Source organism: Lithobates pipiens, unplaced genomic scaffold (genome assembly GCF_037356315.1).
Source record: "Lithobates pipiens isolate NorthernLeopardFrog02 unplaced genomic scaffold, aLitPip1_a1.2 Scaffold_3, whole genome shotgun sequence".
Classification (NCBI taxonomy): Eukaryota; Metazoa; Chordata; class Amphibia; order Anura; family Ranidae; genus Lithobates; species Lithobates pipiens.
Genome location: NW_027507790.1, coordinates 238,349,568 through 238,369,300, shown reverse-complemented (window position 1 = coordinate 238,369,300; position 19,733 = coordinate 238,349,568). Strand labels below are relative to the sequence as shown.

General features: G+C 44.4%; 1 protein-coding gene across 2 annotated transcripts in view; it reads right to left on the bottom strand.

Annotated features, from left to right (window-relative positions):
• Window positions 1–19,733, bottom strand: part of ALPK2 (alpha kinase 2) — a 155,812-nt gene that overhangs the window by 70,304 nt on the left and 65,775 nt on the right. For both annotated transcript variants that reach the window (XM_077462921.1, XM_077462920.1), the window contains exon 4: window positions 320–447. In XM_077462921.1, coding sequence (XP_077319047.1) covers window positions 320–447 — 128 coding nt within the window. The remainder of the gene's footprint in view (window positions 1–319; window positions 448–19,733) is intronic.

Sequence of the window (19,733 nt, the reverse complement as noted above, 5' to 3'; positions counted from 1 at the left end):
GACGCACTGAAATTAGGGAACGTGCTTACTGTATTGTCGGGTCGGCTTAAAGGTTCTGACACTGTAAAGTTGGACATTAATCTGGAGAGTCTCTAAAGTGCTCTGCTACAGTGTCTGGGGCCCCTAACCCTCACTTCCTTAACCGCTCTGCAATAAAACAATGCCAAGTGACTGGTGCCCAATATTTTTTCTAAGTTTCTCATTTTAGCCCTTAGGACTCAAATCTGGGGTGAAATGCTAGCCCGCCCCTAGCCTCTGGAGGTGCTATCCTGCCTATGAGGTGTCAGGGAGGTGCTACATACTAAATACACATGTTTACCTTCAGATGTAAGTTGAAATTCCGTTGTCACTTTTCCATGCATGTTCTTCAGTGTGCAGAGATACACCCCCTGGTCCTTCTTACTGGTCTGTACAATGGCGAGGGACACAGGAGAATTATCCTTAGGACTGGAATGAGATATAACAAGTTCCATATTAGATCAATGTTGATAAAAACAGAACGTAGCAGAGTGTAATAACAACATATGGTCATTGGGCATTAGGTTCATGTCAGACTAGAGATAGTGATGCTGGTGGGAACTGGCTAGCAACAAGATTACTAAATAACCACTTGATGATGTCAGGTTAGTGGTTTCTTTTGATCTCTTATCGATACTGTTCCTGGTAATTTGTCGCCAAACACAGGATTGCTAGTCTAACATGGGCCCTCCAGTCACTTCTTCCCTCCATACTTTACTGAATTAATGAGGCTTCCCTTAACATTTTAGTGAGTCTTTACAGCGATTAGTTCCTGCATGACAAATCAATAGATGCCCTTTATGACAGACCGCCTAGCACCCTGCCTGGGTGCTTCTGCCAAAATACAGCTTCTTCCACTCTGGAAACAGGTATTATAGCTGAGAACTGCACTCACAAACTAGGTGACACTAGCTTAGGTGCAAACTGGAACTCTTTAGTGAAAACTCAGAATATACCACACAAAATCAAATAAGAGCTCCATCACATTATCCTAAACAATGCAAAATGTAAACAGTAATATCATCAGTACATCTAACAGTACATCTAATGAACAGATAGCAGCTACCAATAACCTAATTAAACAGTGACCTAATTAACAGTAAGCTAATCAACAGCCAGGCACCTGAACAAGTCTTGATTAGTTAAGGAGTCCACCCCAAAACAGTCTGGCATCAGTATTCAAGAAGACACAGGGCTGTCTTAAGCCCCATACACACTATTGGATTTTTTCTGCAGATTTTTGTCTTCAGATTTACCAAAACCATATAATATGAGGTCAAACCTTAAGAGTTTCAATTTGCATGCAATCAGACAGTTCCCTTGCATTACAAGGTTTGGGTAAATCTGAAGACAAAAATCTAATAGTGTTTATGGGGCCTATGTTTACGAGTTTTCTTTTCACTTCCATCGTCTCACTCAGTTTCAAGTTGGCATCATGGTTTCCTTAACTGTTAAATGTGGTAATGAAATATCATCTTGCATTATGTAACAGGACATCTTACTGAATGTTTATAGCTCCCTCAAATGCCAGGGCCCATAGTCAGTAGGCTACCCTGCAGTCCCCTCTAAAAGCCCCTGTGCCTGTCGGGTCTGTCACACCCTCTCACTTTGCTATTTGAATGACATGTAAAGTTCTTGTTTTACAAGAGTGATGAGAGTCTACACATATATTTTACAGGATCTCACAAAAATGAGTACACCCCTCACATTTTTGTAAATATTTGGTTCTATCATTTCATGTGACAACACTGAAGAAATGACACTTTGCTACAATGTAAAGTAGTGAGTGTACAGCTTGTATAACAGTGTCAATTTGCTGTCCCCTCAAAATAACTCAACACACAGCAATTAATGTCTAAACCGCTGGCAACAAAAGTGAGTACACCCCTAAGTGAAAATGTCCAAATTGGGCCCAATTAGCCATTTTCCCTCCCCATGTCATGTGACTCGTTAGTGTTTCAGGTGTGAATGGGGAGCAGGTGTGCTAAATTTGGTGTTATTGCTCTCACTCTCTCATACTGGTCACTGGAAGTTCAACATGGCACCTCATGGCAAAGAACTCTCTGAGGATCTCAAAAAAAAGAATTGTTGCTCTAAATAAACATATAAGATGATTGCCAAGACCCTGAAACTGAGCTGCAGCACGGTGGCCAAGACCATACAGCGGTTTAACAGGACAGGTTCCACTGAGAACAGTCCTCTTCATTATTGACCAAAGAAGTTGAGTGCACGTGCTCAGCGTCATATCCAGAGGTTGTCTTTGGGAAATAGACTTATGAGTGCTGCCAGCATTGCTGCAGAGGTTGAAGGGGTGGGGGGGGGGTCAGCCTGTCAGTGCTCAGACCATACGCCGCACACTGCATCAAATTTTTCTGCATGGCTGTCATCCCAGAAGGAAGCCTCTTCTAAAGATGATGCACAAGAAAGCTCCCAAACAGTTTTCTGAAGACAAACAGACTAAGGACATGGATTACTGGAACCATATCCTGTGGTCTAGTGAGACCAAGATAAACTTATTTGGTTCAGATGTTGTCAAGCGTGTGTGGCGGCAACTAGGTGAGGAGTACAAAGACACGTGTGTCTTGCCTACAGTCAAGCATGGTGGTGGGAGTGTCATGGTCTGGGGCTACATGAGTGCTGCCGGCACTGGGGAGCTACAGTTCATTGAGGGAACCATTAATGCTAACATTTTCCTGGACATACTAAAGCAGAGCATGATCCCCTCCCTTTGGAGACTGGGCCGCCGGGCAGTATTCCAACATGATAACGACCCCAAACACACCTCCAAGATAACCACGGCCTTGCTAAAGAAGCTGAGGGTAAAGGTGATGGACTGGCCAAGCATGTCTCTAGACCTAAACCCTATTGATCATCTGTGGGACATCCTCAAACAGAAGGTGGAAGAGCGCAAGGTCTCTAACATCCTCCAGCTCTGTGATGTCGTCATGGAGGAGTGGAAGAGGAGTCCAGTGGCAACCTGTGAAGCTGTGGTGAACTCCATACCTAAGAGTGTTAAGGCAGTGCTGGAAAATAATGGTGGCCACACAAAATATTGAATGAACCCAGTAAAGTTTTAGTACACCTTTTCTCAAAAAAATAAAGGGTGAACTCCAGATATTCTGGCCACCCCTCCAGATCCGCTGCGCATAGCGGCTGTAATGCCTTATCCTACCGGTGTACTTGTCTATACACCACAGCAGAACACATCCCCAGAGTGAGCATCCATTACAATGCTCGCAAGGGCAAGTTCTTATTGGTCAGAGCAGCCATGTGACCATGTTGGCCAATGAGAAGCGCATCTGAAGTTTCTTCTTTCAGTAAGGTGTCCTGGAAGAAAGGATCGCTTCTTGTTGGTCATATGGTTGCGCTAAACCAATGAGCTCTTGTGAGCATTATGATGGATACTCATTCTGGGGCTGTGTATTAAGATGTACTGCAAAACTGCTACACCATATTACCAAAAGTACCTGCCTTTACACGCACATGAACTTTAATGGCACCCCAGTCTTAGTCTGTAGGATTCAATAATGAATTGGCCCACACTTTGCAGCTATAACAGCTGCAACTCTTCTGGGAAGGCTGTCCACAAGGTTTGGGAGTGTCTATGGGAATGTTTGACCATTCTTCCAGAAGCGCATTTGTGAGGTTAGGCACTGATGTTGGACGAGAAGGCCTTGCTTGCAGTCTCCACTCTAATTCATCCCAAAGGTGTTCTATTGAGTTGAGGTCAGGACTCTGTGCAGGCCTGTCAAGTTCCTCCACCCCAATCTTGCTCATTCATGTCTTTATGGACTAGATGTTTGTGCACGGTTGCGCAGTCATGTTGGAACAGGAAGGGGCCATTCCCAAACTTTTCCCACAAAGTTGGGACTCTTGGGAGCATGAAATTGTCAAAAATTTCTTGGTAGGCTGACGCCTTAAGAGTTCCGTTCACTGGAACTAAGGGGCAAGCCCAACCCCTGAAAAATAACCCCACACCATAATCCCCCATCCACCAAATGATTTGGACCAGTTCAAAAAGCAAGGTCCATAAAGACATGGATGAGCAAGTTTGGGGTGGAGGAACTTGACTGGCCTGACCTCAACCCGATAGAACACCTTTGGGATGAATTAGAGCAGAGACTGTAAGCCAGACCTTCTCACCCACATTAGTGCCTGAGCTCACACATGTGCTTCTGGAAGAATGGTCAAACATTCCCATAGACACACTCCTAAACCTTGTGGACAGCCTTCCGCAGAAGAGTTGAAGCTGTTATAGCTGCAAAGGGTGGGCCAACTCAATATTGAACCCTACAGAATAAGACTAGGATTCCATTAATGTTCATGTGTGTGTAAAGGCAGGCGTCCCAATACTTTTAGTAATATAGTGTATGTGCATGGGGGTCTAGAGGGGTGGCCAGGATATTTCAAGTTAGTTCACCTTTTTCATTTTCCATGAAAGAGAGAACTTACCCTTTAAGGCCAGCTTGAAGCAGCAGCCTGTATAGTAAGAGTTTGCATCAGCTGGTGACCTGATTCCAGAGGATCGTAAATCTGTCAGTGATCCTTTCAAGCAGCTGTTTGGAGAATTTGATTTCTTAGACATCCCGACCTCAATTTACAATCTCTGTTTTCTTGTCTGGCCATTATTTCCTTGATACCAAAGCTTATGTAATTCGAGGTGCATTATATGCCTCAGTTAGCCTTCTCTCTACATAGGGTTTTATTTGTTTTTTTACCACCAGTGTGATTATAACACTGCCAAACTCAATGTAAGCCCTTCAAATAAAACCAAAGTAAATTCACAAAGATTACCACACAGGTTATCACTCCTTAAAGCATCCATAAAGGTAATAATTAAAAAAAATAAAAATAAATAACAAACATGTTTCACTTCCCTGCAATGGCTTTACACAGATCTGCCCCAATCCCCCTCTTCTTGAGTCCCCCGTTGTTCTCTTGGCTCTTCTTCTTCTTTGTGTGCCCCCATAGCAAGCAGTTTGCAAGGAGGGCACACCTGTAGGCTCAATCCCGATCTTGGCCGTGTGCGTCTATTGAAACACATAGTAGGGCTCAGTTCAGCTCCTCCCCCTCTCTGCTCACGGGACTTGATTGATGGTAGCAGGACCAATGGCTGCCTCTGTTAACAGAGAGGAGAGAGCCACTGCAGACGGGCACAGCACTGAATCAAGATAGGGCTCAGATAAGTATAAAGGGGGGAGATGGGGCAATACAATCACTGGGATATTTTTTACTTTAAAGCGGAGTTCCAGCCTGGGGGAAAAAAATGAAAACTTCAGCAGCTACAAATACTGTAGCTGCTGACTTTTAATATAAGGACACTTACTTGTCCAGGTATCGCGCAATGTTGGCACCCCAAACCAATCCATTCATTGGCTCCGGGGTGCAGGCACCCTCAGTAAGGGAAACAGGAAGTGAAGCCTTGAGGCTTCACACCCTGTTTCCTACTGCGCATGCGCAAGTCGCACTGTGCTTTCTGCATGGTCCCGCCATCTTCCCATTTTTTTTCTTTCTTCACACTTTTAAGATCGTAGAAATATTTGTAGATTTCTTACTAGTGGTTACTTGTATGCAAGTATTAGGTAAGGGCTAGTCTCTCCATACAATCAATAAGAATGTAAACACAACTTGCAGAAGCCTTGAAGTACCTATGAAAGAACTCAATCGGCACTCAGAAGCATCTCAAACCATTATCAAATGCAAGCTAACTGCAATCTGTATTTGTCCATCTATGCAAGACCTAAGGGTACACATAGACCTAAGATGACTGTTCAAACAGCTGGATCAGTTGATGATGACCTCATGTCTTCTGGAGGCCCCCAAACCGATCAGTTGGCCAGTGTCTAGTTCAACAATTGTTGAATACTGTTGTTCACATTTAGGATAATCAATGCTATATCCACTTGCCCTCCGGAAGTTTTACCCCCCTACATGACCAGACAATTTTTTGCTATATGGCACTGCGCTACTTTAAATGACAATGGCACAATTATGCAACGCTGTACCCAAATAAAATTGATATAAATGTTTTCCCACAAATAGAGCTTTCTTTTGGTGGTATTTGATCACCACTGCATCTTTTATTTGTTACACTTAAAACCTTTTTAAAAAAATTATTTTTCCTTTCTGATGTAAAACATATCCAATAAAATAAAAAAATTAAATTTCTTGATAAATTTAGGCCAATAAGTGTTCTGCTACATATTTTTGGTAAAAAAATAAAAATCCCAATAAGTACATATTGATTGGTTTACGCAAAACTGCAGATTCTGTGGGTGGGTCTGTTGTCTGGAGCTCAGCGGGTGGAGTCGTGATATCAGTAGACTCCCCGCCCACCTCAACACTCCCCTTATCAATATGCATTTTTTCCTGTGTATTTCTTACACTGAACTTCTGCTATGATCTCTAACATCCAGTGAAAAGACAGGAAAGTAACTACATGACTTCAGCATGCCCAATTACGCTGAGGTGGTACAAATTATGAAATATATACTGGAATAAAAATTTTTTTTATACTAGTAATGTCGGCGATCAATGATTTTTAGCCGGACTGCGATATTGCAGCGGTCAATCTGACATTAACTAACCATTTTGACACTTTGCAGGATCTAGTGACAGTACAGTGATCAGTGCTAACAATATGCACTGCCACTGGACTAATGACACTGGGTAGGATGAGGTTAAACATTTAGAGCGATCAAAGGGGTAAATGTGTGCCTATCCAGTGTTTTTGTGCAAAGAAAACCCATCACATCCCTGCTGACAGAACAGAGTTCAGCCTTGTTTACATAGGCAGAGCTCCATTCTGCGTGTCTAATATCTGGGGGTGCCGGCGAACATCTATCGGCTGGCACACATTGATTGGGTTCTACTGTGACTAAATACAGCAGAAGCGGTGTGCGCACGTCCCCCCCTTTCCAGGCGGAAGTGCAGAATCACGTATATATATATATATATATATATATATATATATATATATATATATGAATCTGCATAGAATGGCTGCTCTGTAGCAGTAAATCTGCTATAGGGCAGTCATTAAGTAGATATGATAATCTGCCAATTAGGGGTGCAACCGATCAAAAAACTCACGGATCAGATCGTTCCTCGGATCAGAGTCATGGATCGGCTCATTTTTCGGATCAGCAAATAATAATTGAATTTGCAAAAACCTGTGAAAATTCCACCACCATATAGTCCCCACTGTAATATCCACAATCTCCCCCACTGTAATATTGGCTGAGTATGACTGGGTACGGCTAAGCATGGCTGAGTATGGCTGGGTATGGCTGAACATGGCTGTGTATGGCTGGGTTCGGCAGAGTATGGCTGGGTACAGCTTAGCATGGCTGAGTATTGCAGAGTATGGCTGGGTATCGCAGAGTATTGCAGAGTATGGCTGGGTATCACAGAGTATTGCAGAGTATGGCTGGGTATTGCAGAGTATGGCTGGGTATTGCAGAGTATGGCTGGGTATTGCAGGGTATTGCAGAGTATGGCAGAGTATTGGCAGGGTATGGCAGAGTATTGGCAGGGTATTGCAGAGTATTGCTGGGTATTGCTGGGTATTTCAGAGTATTGCAGGGTATTGCAGAGTATTGGCAGGGTATGGAAGGATGGCTGCTTCCATCCGATCTCTCCCCTTAACTGTACAGATTAGTACAGAGTGGGGAGAGAGGAACCGACGTCATTTGTTTACAAGTGATCATTCTGTCGGAACGATTACATTGTAAAGGGCCTGGGTGTAGAAAGATGGGCGCCGCTTCGGAGCTAGGCCGAAGCCACAGCCTTTCCTAAGGCCAAGACCGCGGAGTGCTCTGTGGATTGAGGCATGTGCCGATCCGAGTGGGGCGACCCGTTCGGATCACGGATCGGTGACGATCCGTTGCACCCCTACTACCAATACTCCCCTTGCTCTTTGCTCTCCACAGCTGCAAACTTGATTCCAGCTGGATGCAATTGTCACCAAAACATTTGTCCCCAATGAAAGACTTTTTCTCAACCCTCGTTCTGGTAACAACTGTACAATTTTGGATTTCCCCTATTTTTCTGATTTGGTGACCAGAAAAATACACCCAAAACAAAAAGACATTATGCCTTTAGATACACTTTAAATAATTTAAGTTGATAGAGAGCAGCGAGAGAAGTACTAAGGTATAACCTAGAATGGACACTAGAAACGTTTATTAGCTGCTAAATTTTATTTTCTTCATTATTGCACTCTTCAACAAAGACAATGTATATTGTAAAGAAACTATTGCAAAAAATATAAAAAATGTTATTGAAAATATATTATGAAATAAAAATATATAAAACCATTAAAAGACGACACATGGCAGTTAAAAAAGAGACGTTTTCAAACAGAAGTTCAACACAAAATACATTAAGGGTCCTTTCACACGGGGCGGATCAGTTCTGATCCGCCCCGTGGATGTCCGTTTGCTCAGCGGGGATCACTCCGCCGATCCCCGCTGAGCAGGGAGATGGCAGGTCCGTCTCTGCACACTGCGCAGGGACGGACCTGTCACAGCGCCGCTCTCCCCTATGGGAGATCGGATGATGACGGACCGCAGTGCCCGTCGTCACCCGATCCGATCCGCAGACGGATGGAAAAATAGCTTTTTCCTCCGTTACACTTTTTCGGATCGGAGCGGGTCGGATGTCAGCGGACATGTCACCGCTGACATCCGACGCTCCATAGACCTCTATGGAGCACCCGTTCAGGTCCGCCTGAAAAACTGACAGGCGGGCCTGAACGGGACGTCAGTGTGAAAGAGGCCTAAACCTTTTCTTGACAAAGGGCTGTTTTTGACCAGATATGTAGCAATTTTGTAATATTGTGATACTTTGTTTAAACTGCACTTTGGTGTGTTGCTGTTTATGTGTGCTGAGTGTGGCAATTCAATCCATTCAACCCGGATGAAAAAAAGTGCTTAAAGTGGATGTAAACCCAAATTTTATTTTTTATTTTTTTTATGTCATAATGTAGAGTATAAGATTTCCTATCATTTGAGCCCAGTCTTGCCACAAAGAGTTAATCCAGCTCTGAGCAATCCTCTTTTATTGTTCAGTGAGATAAATCTTGACAAACAGAGAAAAAAATTGTCAAATCCTCCCCCCTTGCTGTGAGTGACAGGTGATTTACATATCTCGAGTACTAGCCTAAGAGACATGCATTATTTTTTAATTCCCCCACCCCCCCACTCTTTTCTTCTGCTGCTCGGCAAGGATTGGATGTTCCACTCCTCAGCATAATTGGGCATGCTGAAGTCATGTGGGGACTTTTCTGGGTTTTGACTGGATGTTAGAGTTCATAGCAGAAGTTCAGTGTAAGAAATACACAGGAAAAAATGCATGTTGATAAGGGGAGTGTAGAGGTGGGCGGGGAGTCTACTGACTTCACAACGCCACCCACCGAGCTCCATACAACAGACCCACCCACAGAATCTGCAGTTTTTCGGTTCTCATAACAGACAGAGGGAAGACATCGGACAGGTAAAGATACATGCAGGAGGCATGTATATCCTTATAGATAACCCCTATGGATGGCAGTAGTTTAGAAAGGATGACACTGGGTTTAGATCCACTTTAAAAAAGTTCTTAACTCTTAAGCCCCATACACACTATCAGATTTTCTGCTGATTTTTTCCTTCAGATTTAGCAAAACCATGTAGTGCAAGGGCCTGCCTGATTGCATACAAATTGAAACTCCTAAGGTTATTCATTTTGTAATCAATTCCAAATTTTCAGAGCGATTGGAATTTGGATCAGTTGAAAAATGATCGACTGTTTCACATGCTGTGTGAAGAATAGCTGGTCGTTAAGCAGTGGGCCGGGAAGCCGTCTGCTGCATCCTTAACAACTGATGACTTATCAGCTGTCCACTGGCTTCCCCACTGACAGCTGAAATGTAAACAAAACAATGCAGGCAATAGAAAATTCTGTAAAAAAAAACAGGGTGGGGGACCCTTTGCGTCTGGTATGGATTTTAAGGGGAACACCACACAAAAAAAAAAAGCATGCCCCCGGGCAGGTCAGGAAACCATACCAGGCCACATGCCACAGATCACATGCCCTCAACATGCCCCCCGTCCCAAAGTACCTTGTCCCCATATTGACAGTGGTTGTGGGGGTCTACGGGCCCAGAACCTGGCCCCCACATCCTGTCCCCCGCCCTTTTTTATTTTGGTGTGGGGTTCCCCTTAGAATCCATACCAGACCCGAAGGGTTTTGTTTACATTTCAGCTGTCAGTGGGGAAGCCTGCTGACAACTGATGACTCATCGCCTGTTAAGGCCTCAGCGGCCGGCTTCCCAGCCCGCTGCTTAACAATCAGCTATTCTTCACACAGAATATGAATTGGTCGATCATTTTTCAACCAATCTGAATTGGAATTGCTCTAAAAATTTGGAATTTCGAAAAACCACATTAAACAAATTCCAAAAGGAAACAAAATTAGTAACATAATGAATATAAATGAAACAAAACAAATCTTTCCATTCTTCACATGTCTAGTGGCCATCTTAGATAAGGGCAGATGATTCATGTAGCATTTACTTCCTGAAGTCCATCTGCCCTTAGCTCAGGCATGCAGGCAGGAACAGATTTGAGAAAACCCCTCCTCTAAATTAAAAGAAAAATGCCCTTGAAAACTCCTGGAATGTATGACATAATTTTGGCCTGGGCAAAGGAAACAACTGAAGGTGGTGTGGGATTTAAAACTGAAGAAATGTAAAAAAAAAATGTAAAAAAATTAAAACACGAAAATATAATATATTTTCCTATTTACTTACTAAGGCTAGTAGCATAAGCATTCAAAATAATGTAAATTGATTAAAGTGGAGGTCCACCCTAAAGTGGAGCTTCCGCTCATTGGAACCCTCCCCCCCTCCGGCGCCACAATTGGCACCTTTCAGGGGGGAGGGGGTGCAGGTACCTGTACAGTACAGGTATCTGCACCCACTTCCGGCGTAGATTCTGCAGAAGGTACGCCCCTTTCCGCAGAATCTACGCCCCTTTCCGAAGGTCCCCCGCTGCCTGCTGGGAAACACATGGATCCCAGAGACAGCGGGGACCATCCTTATTGCGCAGCGCGACTCGCGCATGCGCAGTAGGGAACCGGGAAATGAAGCCGAAAGGCTCCACTTCCTGATTCCCATACCCAAGATGGCAGCGGCAGCACCCGAGAGATGATCGAGAGATCGGCTTCGGGTGCCGACATCGCGGGTGCGCTGGGCGGGTAAGTGACATTATTTTAAAAGTCAGCAGCTGCAGTATTTGTAGCTGCTGGCTTTAAAAAAAAAAAACGGCGGACTCCCGCTTTAAGAGAGTTTAGTTCCTCTTTAGCTATAAACCAGTAGAATCTTGGTTTTGTCTCATGGTCTATCCAGTTGGTGGGACAATGCCACTTTCAGCCCTCTCCTGTGCCAGTTAAGGGCCATGAGATGCAGGTTTTAATTTATGACTCATGCCATGAATAAACGCTTTATAAGTTGGGAGGGTCAGTAAGTACCCAACACCATAAATCCTGTATTTGATATTTTATTATGCGGCATTGGATAGGACTGGGTAAAATCTAAAATATCTGATTTAGATTTAAAGTGGTTGTAAACCCTTACAGACCACTTTAACCTACAGGTAAACCTACTGTAGATTAAGGCTTACCTGTAGGTGCTTGAAATATCTCCTAGACCTACACGGTCTAGGAGATATTTGCAAATCACCGTACGGTGATTTCTTCGGCGCATGCGCCGAAGTTAGAAAGGGCATGCTGTGCCGTTTCTAGCTCGGGTAATGCCGTGAATGCGCGGGAGTGACGTCAGGCAACTTCGGCCAGTCACAGAGCCGGAGTTCGCGGCCCAGGAAGGAAGAAGGGGAAGAATGGGCGCTCGCTGCTAGCGAGGAAGATGGGGACATCGCAGGCTTCTCCTTCAGGTAAGTGACACATAATGGACTACTATGTGATGCATAGTAGCCCATTATGCTTTACCTTTGCAGGGAAATAAAGAGGAAGTCAAAACCCATCAGAGTTTACTTCCTCTTTAACTTGGTTACAGGACATGGCCTTTTGCTGTGTTCATCCCCTTCTGGTTTAGCAGAGCCTAGACTTAAGCTGGCGATAGATTGGATCAAAATTCAGCTGGTACAGCAGCGACTGGCTGAATTTTGATCCATGTATGGGCAGGCTGATTGTACCCATGTCGATCGATCGATCAACTTTGGTACAACCAATCTGTCGGATTTTTTACATACGGTTACTGCCAGTTGATATAGCCGCTAGCAGTAAGGGGGAGGCTCCCCCCCCCCCAGCGGAAAGAAAGGAAAGAGAATCAAATCATCAATTGTGCTCCTAAAGCCAGGTACACACTAGGACTTTTTTTTTTTTCAACCAAGCAGGTTGAACGAAAAAAAAAACTTTCAGCTCCAGTCGAAGCCGCTGTACGAACTAAGCGAAGTTAGTACAGCGATCCCCCCACTAAGCTGTTGTGTTCTGACAGGGGCATCCCTCTGTCAGAACACTCCGATCAGCGCTCTTCGCCATTGGCTGAGAGTGCTAATCGGGAGTCGATCGGCTGCTGGATTTCCCAGCATGCTCATCCAACAGAAACTGGCTTCTCTCTGACAGGGTGCCATTCACACAGGCTGATTCTCCCGACATTCTGTCCGCGTGTACGGGGCTTTAAGCCTCGTACACACAATCGGACTTTCCAATGGGAATTGTGTGATTGTCAGGCTGTTGGGAGAAAATCCGACTGTATGTATGGTCCATCAGACGGATTTTCGGATTTTCCACAGACAAATGTTGGATGGCAGGTTTTAAAATTTTCTGCGGACAAATACGTGTTGTCGGATTTTCCTATCGTGTGCACACAAGTCCGTCAGACAACAGTCCAAAGTACAAACACGCATGCTTGGAAGCAAGGATGAACCAGAAATGGCCAGTCTTGTAAACTAACATTTGTAATGGAGAATTAACATTCGTGACGCGGCAAATTATGAAATCTCGAAATGCAGCGCACAATTCTCTTCTTCTTTAATGGGATAATAATGAAGCTGCTTTGCTGGTGATACTGATGGAGTTATTGCAAACTAATTTTCAAAGGCTTTTTTTTTTCTAGTGATATCAAGAATAATATTATTATGTTTTATTTTTTATTTTTTTTATTTGGGCAAGTTACCACAACACCATTATCCCGTAGTTTTTAAGATCAAAGATACAACTATGTTGGTGTCCCTTGTTAGCCACTTCAATACCAGGCACTTAAACACCTTCCTGCCCAGACCAATTTTGTGCTTTCAGCGCTGTCGCACTTTGAATGACAATTGCGCGGTCATGCTACACTGTACCCAAATGAAATTTTCATCAATTTTTTACCACAAATAGAGCTTTCTTTTGGTGGTATTTGATCACTTCTATGGTTTTTATTTTTTGCTAAACAAATAAAAAAAGCCCGAAAATTTTGAAAAAAAATATGTTTTTTTTGTTTCAGTTTCAAAACGTTGTAAATAAGTAAGTTTTCTCCTTCACTGATGGGCACTGATGGGGCTGCACTTACGGGCACTGATAAGGCGGCACTGATGAGCTTGCACCAATGAAGTGGCACTGATGAGATGGCATTGATGGGCACTGATATGTGGCACTGATAGGTGGCACTGATGGGTGCTGATAGGCGGCATGAATGGGCATGGATAGGCGGCATGAATGGGCATGGATAGGCTGCACAGATGGGCATGGATAGGCGGCACATATGGGCAGGGATGGGCAGTGATAGTTGGCATGGATGGGCACTGATAGTTGGTACGGATGGGCACTGATAGGTAGCACGGATGGGCACTGATAAGCGACATTGTATTGCATTGTTTTGTACTGATGGATGCAAATCAGTGCTAAACAATAATGCATGCCAGTGATGCCCATTGTGGGCACTGATTGGCATCTATTGTGGGCACTGACTGGCATCCTTGGTGGTCTAGGGTGGCATACCTGGTGCTGGGCATCCCTGGTGGTCTGGTGGCGTCCCTGGTGGTCCAGTGTGGGCATCCTCAGGAGGGCTGTGCTGATAATCGATCAGCACAGACTCCCCCTGTCAGAGGAGCAGCTGATCGGCTCTCCTCTACTCGCGACAGACGCGAGTGAGGAAAAGCCGATCACCGGCTCTTCCTATTTACACTGTGATCAGCCATGATTGGACACGGCTGATCACATGGTAAAGAGTCTCCGTCGGAGACTCTTTACGGAGATCGTAGTTGCCGGGTGTCAGACTGACACCCCGCAACAACGATAGCCGCGATGCGTGCCCCCGGGGGCGCGCAGCAGCTCAAAATCCTGAGGACGTCCTATGACGTCCGGTCAGGATTTTGAAACCACTTTGCAGCCGTCATTTGACAATGGGCAGGCAGCAAATGGTTAATTTTACATTGTATTTTTTTTAAATGTAACTGCCTACTCCCAAACTGTCATTTGAAGTAAAACACATAGCCAAGTATTATTCTACACAATTTTTTATTGTGCAAACAAATAAAATTAGACATGCTATCTGCCAATAGAAAAAGTGCATTCTCTGCATCCAAAAATATAGAAAATATACCAAATCAATTATTCAACCAAAACATAATGTCAAAGCAATAACTCCAAGGCAAATAATAAATAACACGTTATCTCCTCCGATTCCGCAACACATCTGGTTGACGAACGGCCGTTCAGAAACAAACTGAAAAGCACGAAATGAAAAGAGCGAATCAACACTCACCAAACTTCCACTAACACTAAATTAGTAGAAGGAGCCCAAAGGGTGGCGCTAAAGAGCTGAAAAACAAAGTAGTACGTCACTACGTTCGTATTTGTTGGCCAACAATTGTGTGCCGTTTGTATGCAAGAAATATTTGGGCCGACGCCTGTCGGACAAAAGTCCATGGTCTTGTTGGCCAACAATCTGATCGTGTGTACAAAGCTTTAGCGGCATTACCAGTGTTGGTGTCGTTCACTAGTACTATAGAGCAGGCAGAAGGCAGGTCAGTGGCACTGAACTGCAGACAGTCAACAGTCACGTATTGTAGCAGGGTGGAGGATGAGAAGATGGCAAGTGAAATAAATCCTAATGTGTATCAAAAATATTTTAGCCACTGGGTGTGCAATGTAATTTAAACACAAAAAATCTTCTGTAAAATGTAGAGTCCCATTGACACCTGTATATTCTGGAAACTGCCTTCTTTTCCTAAATAAAAAATGTGAAAAAAAAAAAAAAAGTAGAGTCCCTAAGCTGCCATCCTCCTCTAATAACGGAGGTGTACTAAAAAAAAGTGGAGGTTGATATACCTGCAGGGTGCAAGTTATTATGGGCAAGTACTGTTTTGTTTTTTTAAATAATTTCCAATATCTCTATGTAAGCCCATTGTGTTTATCCACATTCTCCTGTCCTGACAGCTGCAGCCAGCCCTGTGTTTGACATGTGCAGCGTATCAGCCTTCTATCATTAGCAATCACAAGGCACTTTTCCTGCTCCTGGCAGGTGCTCTAATCTATCAATCACTGTCATCTCACATTCACATTCAGAAACAACAGGGCAAACTAGAATCGCCAATGTATTTATAACCGTAGCATGTTAAAGGGCTTCATGTTTATTTTCTTTATTTCCTATGGTCAGGAATACAAAATAGATTTTTTTTAATGTTTTTTTTTTGATACGGTAAATATTAACCACTTGCCGACCAGCCGGCTGCTCCCGCAAATCGCCGTAGCTGTATGTCAGCTCTTTTAAGAGCTATAACAGGCACGATGGGCATGGTTGGGCGGCCACGATGACCGACGGCCACCTGCGATCGCTCCACAGAGAGCCAGAAGGGGGATCTGTCAATGTAAACAAACAGATCCCCGTTCTGACAGGGGGGTAGAGAGTGATCGTCTGTTCCTAGTGATTAGGAACAGCGATCTCTCTCCTCCTCCAGTCAGTCCCACCCCCCCCCCCACAGTTAGAAACACCTCATAGGGAACACATTTAACCCCTTGATCGTCCCCTAGTGTTAACACACTGCCAGTGTCATTTATACAGCAATCAGTTCCTTTTTTATAGCACTGATCGCTATATATAGCTCAAAAAATAAAAACTGCAGAGGTGATCAAATACCCCCAAAAGAAAGCTCTATTTGTGTGGAAAAAAAGACGTCATTTTTGTTTGGTTACAACGTCGCACGACCACGCAATTGTCAGTTAAAGCGGCGCAGTGTTGTATCGCAAAAACTAGCCTGATCATTAAAGGGGAAAATCTTGCCGTCCTTAAGTGGTTAAATATTGTTTGTAGCCATAGCCACCCTGCCTTAACCACTTTTGGACCCCCCCCCCACGTACATATACTGTGGCAGGGCGGCCCGCCTGCGCAAAATCAGGTACCTGTACGTGACTTTGTGCGCACGGTGTAGGGGCACGCATGCGCAGCTCCCGCTGTGATTGGACACAGCCAGAGCCAATCAGCAAGTCCGGCGGCCGTGATGACCATGGCGGCCCGCTGATCGTTCTGTGGAGAGACAGATCAGCAGTGTAAACAAGACAAACCGCTGATCTGTCAGGGAGCAAAGGAGAGATCTTTGTGTTTCAGCTAAACTGAAGCACAATCTCTCTTTTCCTCCAGTGTATCCGCCCCCCACACAATTAGAAAGCACCACCCAGGGACACACTTAACCCCTTGATGGCCCCTGCTGTTAAGCCCTTCCCTGCCAGTGTCATTTATACAGCGACCAGTGCATTTTTTTTTAGTACTTATCACTGTATTGGTGTCACTGGTCCAGAAAAAGTGTCACGTAGTGTCAGATTTGTCCGCTCCAATGTCGCAGTCCCGCTAAAAATCGATGATCGCCGCCATTACTAGAAAAAACTTTAAAAAAGTCTCTAAATATATCCCATCGTTTATGGAAGCTATAACTCTTGTGCAAACCAATCATTATACGCTTATTGCGATTTTTTTTTTTACTAAAAATATGCAGAATATATATTGACCTAAAGTAAAAAATATTGTTTTTTATTCAAAATTGTCGGTCTTTTTATGTTTATAGTGCAAAAAAAATAAAAAACGCAGAGGTCATCAAATACCACCAAAAGAAAGCTCTTTTTGTGGGAAAAAAAGGACGTCAATTTTATTTGGATACAGTGTCGCACGACTGCACAATTATCAGTTAAAGCGACGCAGTGCCGTGTCGCACAAAATGGCCTGGTCAGGAAGCGGGTAAAACCTTCTGGAGTTGAAGTGGTTAAGCAGGAGTGTCTTTAAATTTAGTGCTGCATGGCTGTAGTCAGCTAATAATTTGTAGTCTTTGGTTTGTTTTCCCTAAATTCAGCCTTGCTGCCAGTTTTGCCTTCTGTCAGTAGATGGCACTGAGAGATATTATGCCGTGTACACACGGTTGGACTTTCCGGCAGAAAAAGTCAGACAGAATCATTTCATTGGATAGTCCGATCATGTGGGGGCTTCAGCTGACTTTTTTTTTTCGAAAATTTGGATGGACCTAGAAATAGAACATGTTTTAAATCTTTCCGACGGAATCAATTCCTATCGGGAAAACCATTCGTCTGTATGCTATTCCGACGGTCCAAAAATGACGCAAGGGCAGCTATTGGCTACTGGCTATTGAACTTTATTTTTCTAGTCCTGTCGTACGTGTTGTTCGTGACCGCATTCTAGATGATCGGACTTTAGTGTGATCGTGTATAGGCAACACCGTTTCAGTGGAACTCCGTCTGAAAAACCGTCAGAGTTTATTCTGACGGAAAAACGGTCGTGTGTACGCGGCATTATGGTCAACATGATGTGTCTCTTGTGCTGCTGCCTTAGTTGAGATCTTCTATCCTCCAATGCCCACCTATCCTTGCTGCCATCGTTTTCTGGTGTGGCAGAGGTTAAAGAGGAAGTAAACCCTTTCAAACCACTTTGACCTACAGGCAAGCCTAGATTAAGGCTTACCTGTAGGTCCAAGCAATATCTCCTAAACCTATATGGTTTAGGAGATATTTGCCCGAAAATGGGCACCGCTGTCTACGGCGCATGCGCCGTAGACAGCGGCGCGCAGGCGCACTAAATGCGGCAAGTCCAAGAATGGATTTGCCTAATTTGTCGACTCCCGTGCGCATGCGCGGGAGTGACGTCATCGCGGCTTCGCCGAATGGCAGCGGCGGAGCTGCAAGACGCGACTCCCGTGCGCATGAGCGGGAGTGACGTCATCGCGGCTTCGCCGCTGTGATTCGTCGGAGCTGCGAGACGCCACCAGCAAGATGGATGCGGCGGACTACAGGGGACAGCGGCGACTTCGCTGGCTCCTGTGTCAGGTAAGTGACACATAATGGACTATATGCGATGCATAGTAGTCCATTATGCTTTACCTTTGCAGGGAAAAAAAGAGGAAGTAAACCCATCAGGGTTTACTTCCTCTTTAATAGAGCCCGAAGGACCTGTCAAATGCACTCATCAAAAGTGTCAACTATAGTTACCCTTTCCACTCCCCTCCTCCATCTATAGGAACCGTACTATAACTGTTATGAATGAAACATTCATAGAGTGGTCAACGAATGGAGGAGGCCTTTCATTCATCTGACCTGCAAATCATGGATCACATTTCATTTATATATTCATTGCTATAAAATAATCTGCCAGAGTTCATCCTGCTTTCGCCTCTCCACAGCTATGAACATGATGCTAGTCGGGCAGTGGTCACTGGTACTTGCAGGGTTTAAATCAGAGTAAATCATAATAACTGTGCTGCTTGGCTAAGGAAGCAAAGGATATTCACTATATTACGAAAAGTATTGGGACGCCTTCTTTTACATGCACATGAACTTTAATGGAATTCCAGTCTTAGTCCGTAGGGTTCACCATTGAGTTGGCCCTTTGCAGATATAACAGCTTCAACTCTTCTGGGAAGGCTGTCCACAAGGTTTAGGAGTGTGTCTATGGCAGGGGTCTCCAAACTATGGCCCTCCAGGTGTTCAGTAACTACAATTCCCATGATGCCTAGTCATGCCAGTGAATGTCAGAGTTTTACAATGACTCATGGGAGTGTTGTTTCACAACAGCTTGGAGGGCCATTGCTTGAAGATCCTTGGTCTATGGGAATGTTTGACCATTTTTCCAGAAGCACATATGTGAGGTCAGACACTGATGTTGAATGAGAAGGCCTGGCTCACAGTCTCTGCTCTAATTTATCCCAAAGGTGTTCTATCGGGTTGTAATCAGGACTTTGTGCACTGGTCCAAATCATTTGGTGGAGGGGGGATTATTGTGTGGGGTTGTTTTTTTAGGGGTTGGGCTTGGCCCCTTAGTTCCAGTGAAGGGAAATCTTAAGGTGTCAGCAGACCAAGACATTTTGGACAATTTCATGCTCCAAACTTTGTGGGAGCAGTTTGGGGATGGCCCCTTCCTGTTCCAACATTACTGCACACCAGTGCAAAAACAAGGTCCATAAAGACATAGATGATTGAGTTTAGGGTGGAGAAACTTGACTGACCTGCACAGACTCCTGACCTCAACCTGATAGACCACCATTGGAATGAATTAGAGCGGAGACAGCGAGCCAGACCTTCTTGTCCACATCAGTGCCTGACCTCACAAATGCGCAACTGGAAGAATAGTCAAACTTTCCCATAGACACACTCCTAAACCTTGTGTACAGCCTTCCCAGAAGAATTGAAGCTGTATTAGCCGCAAAGGGTGGACCAACTCAATATTGAACCCT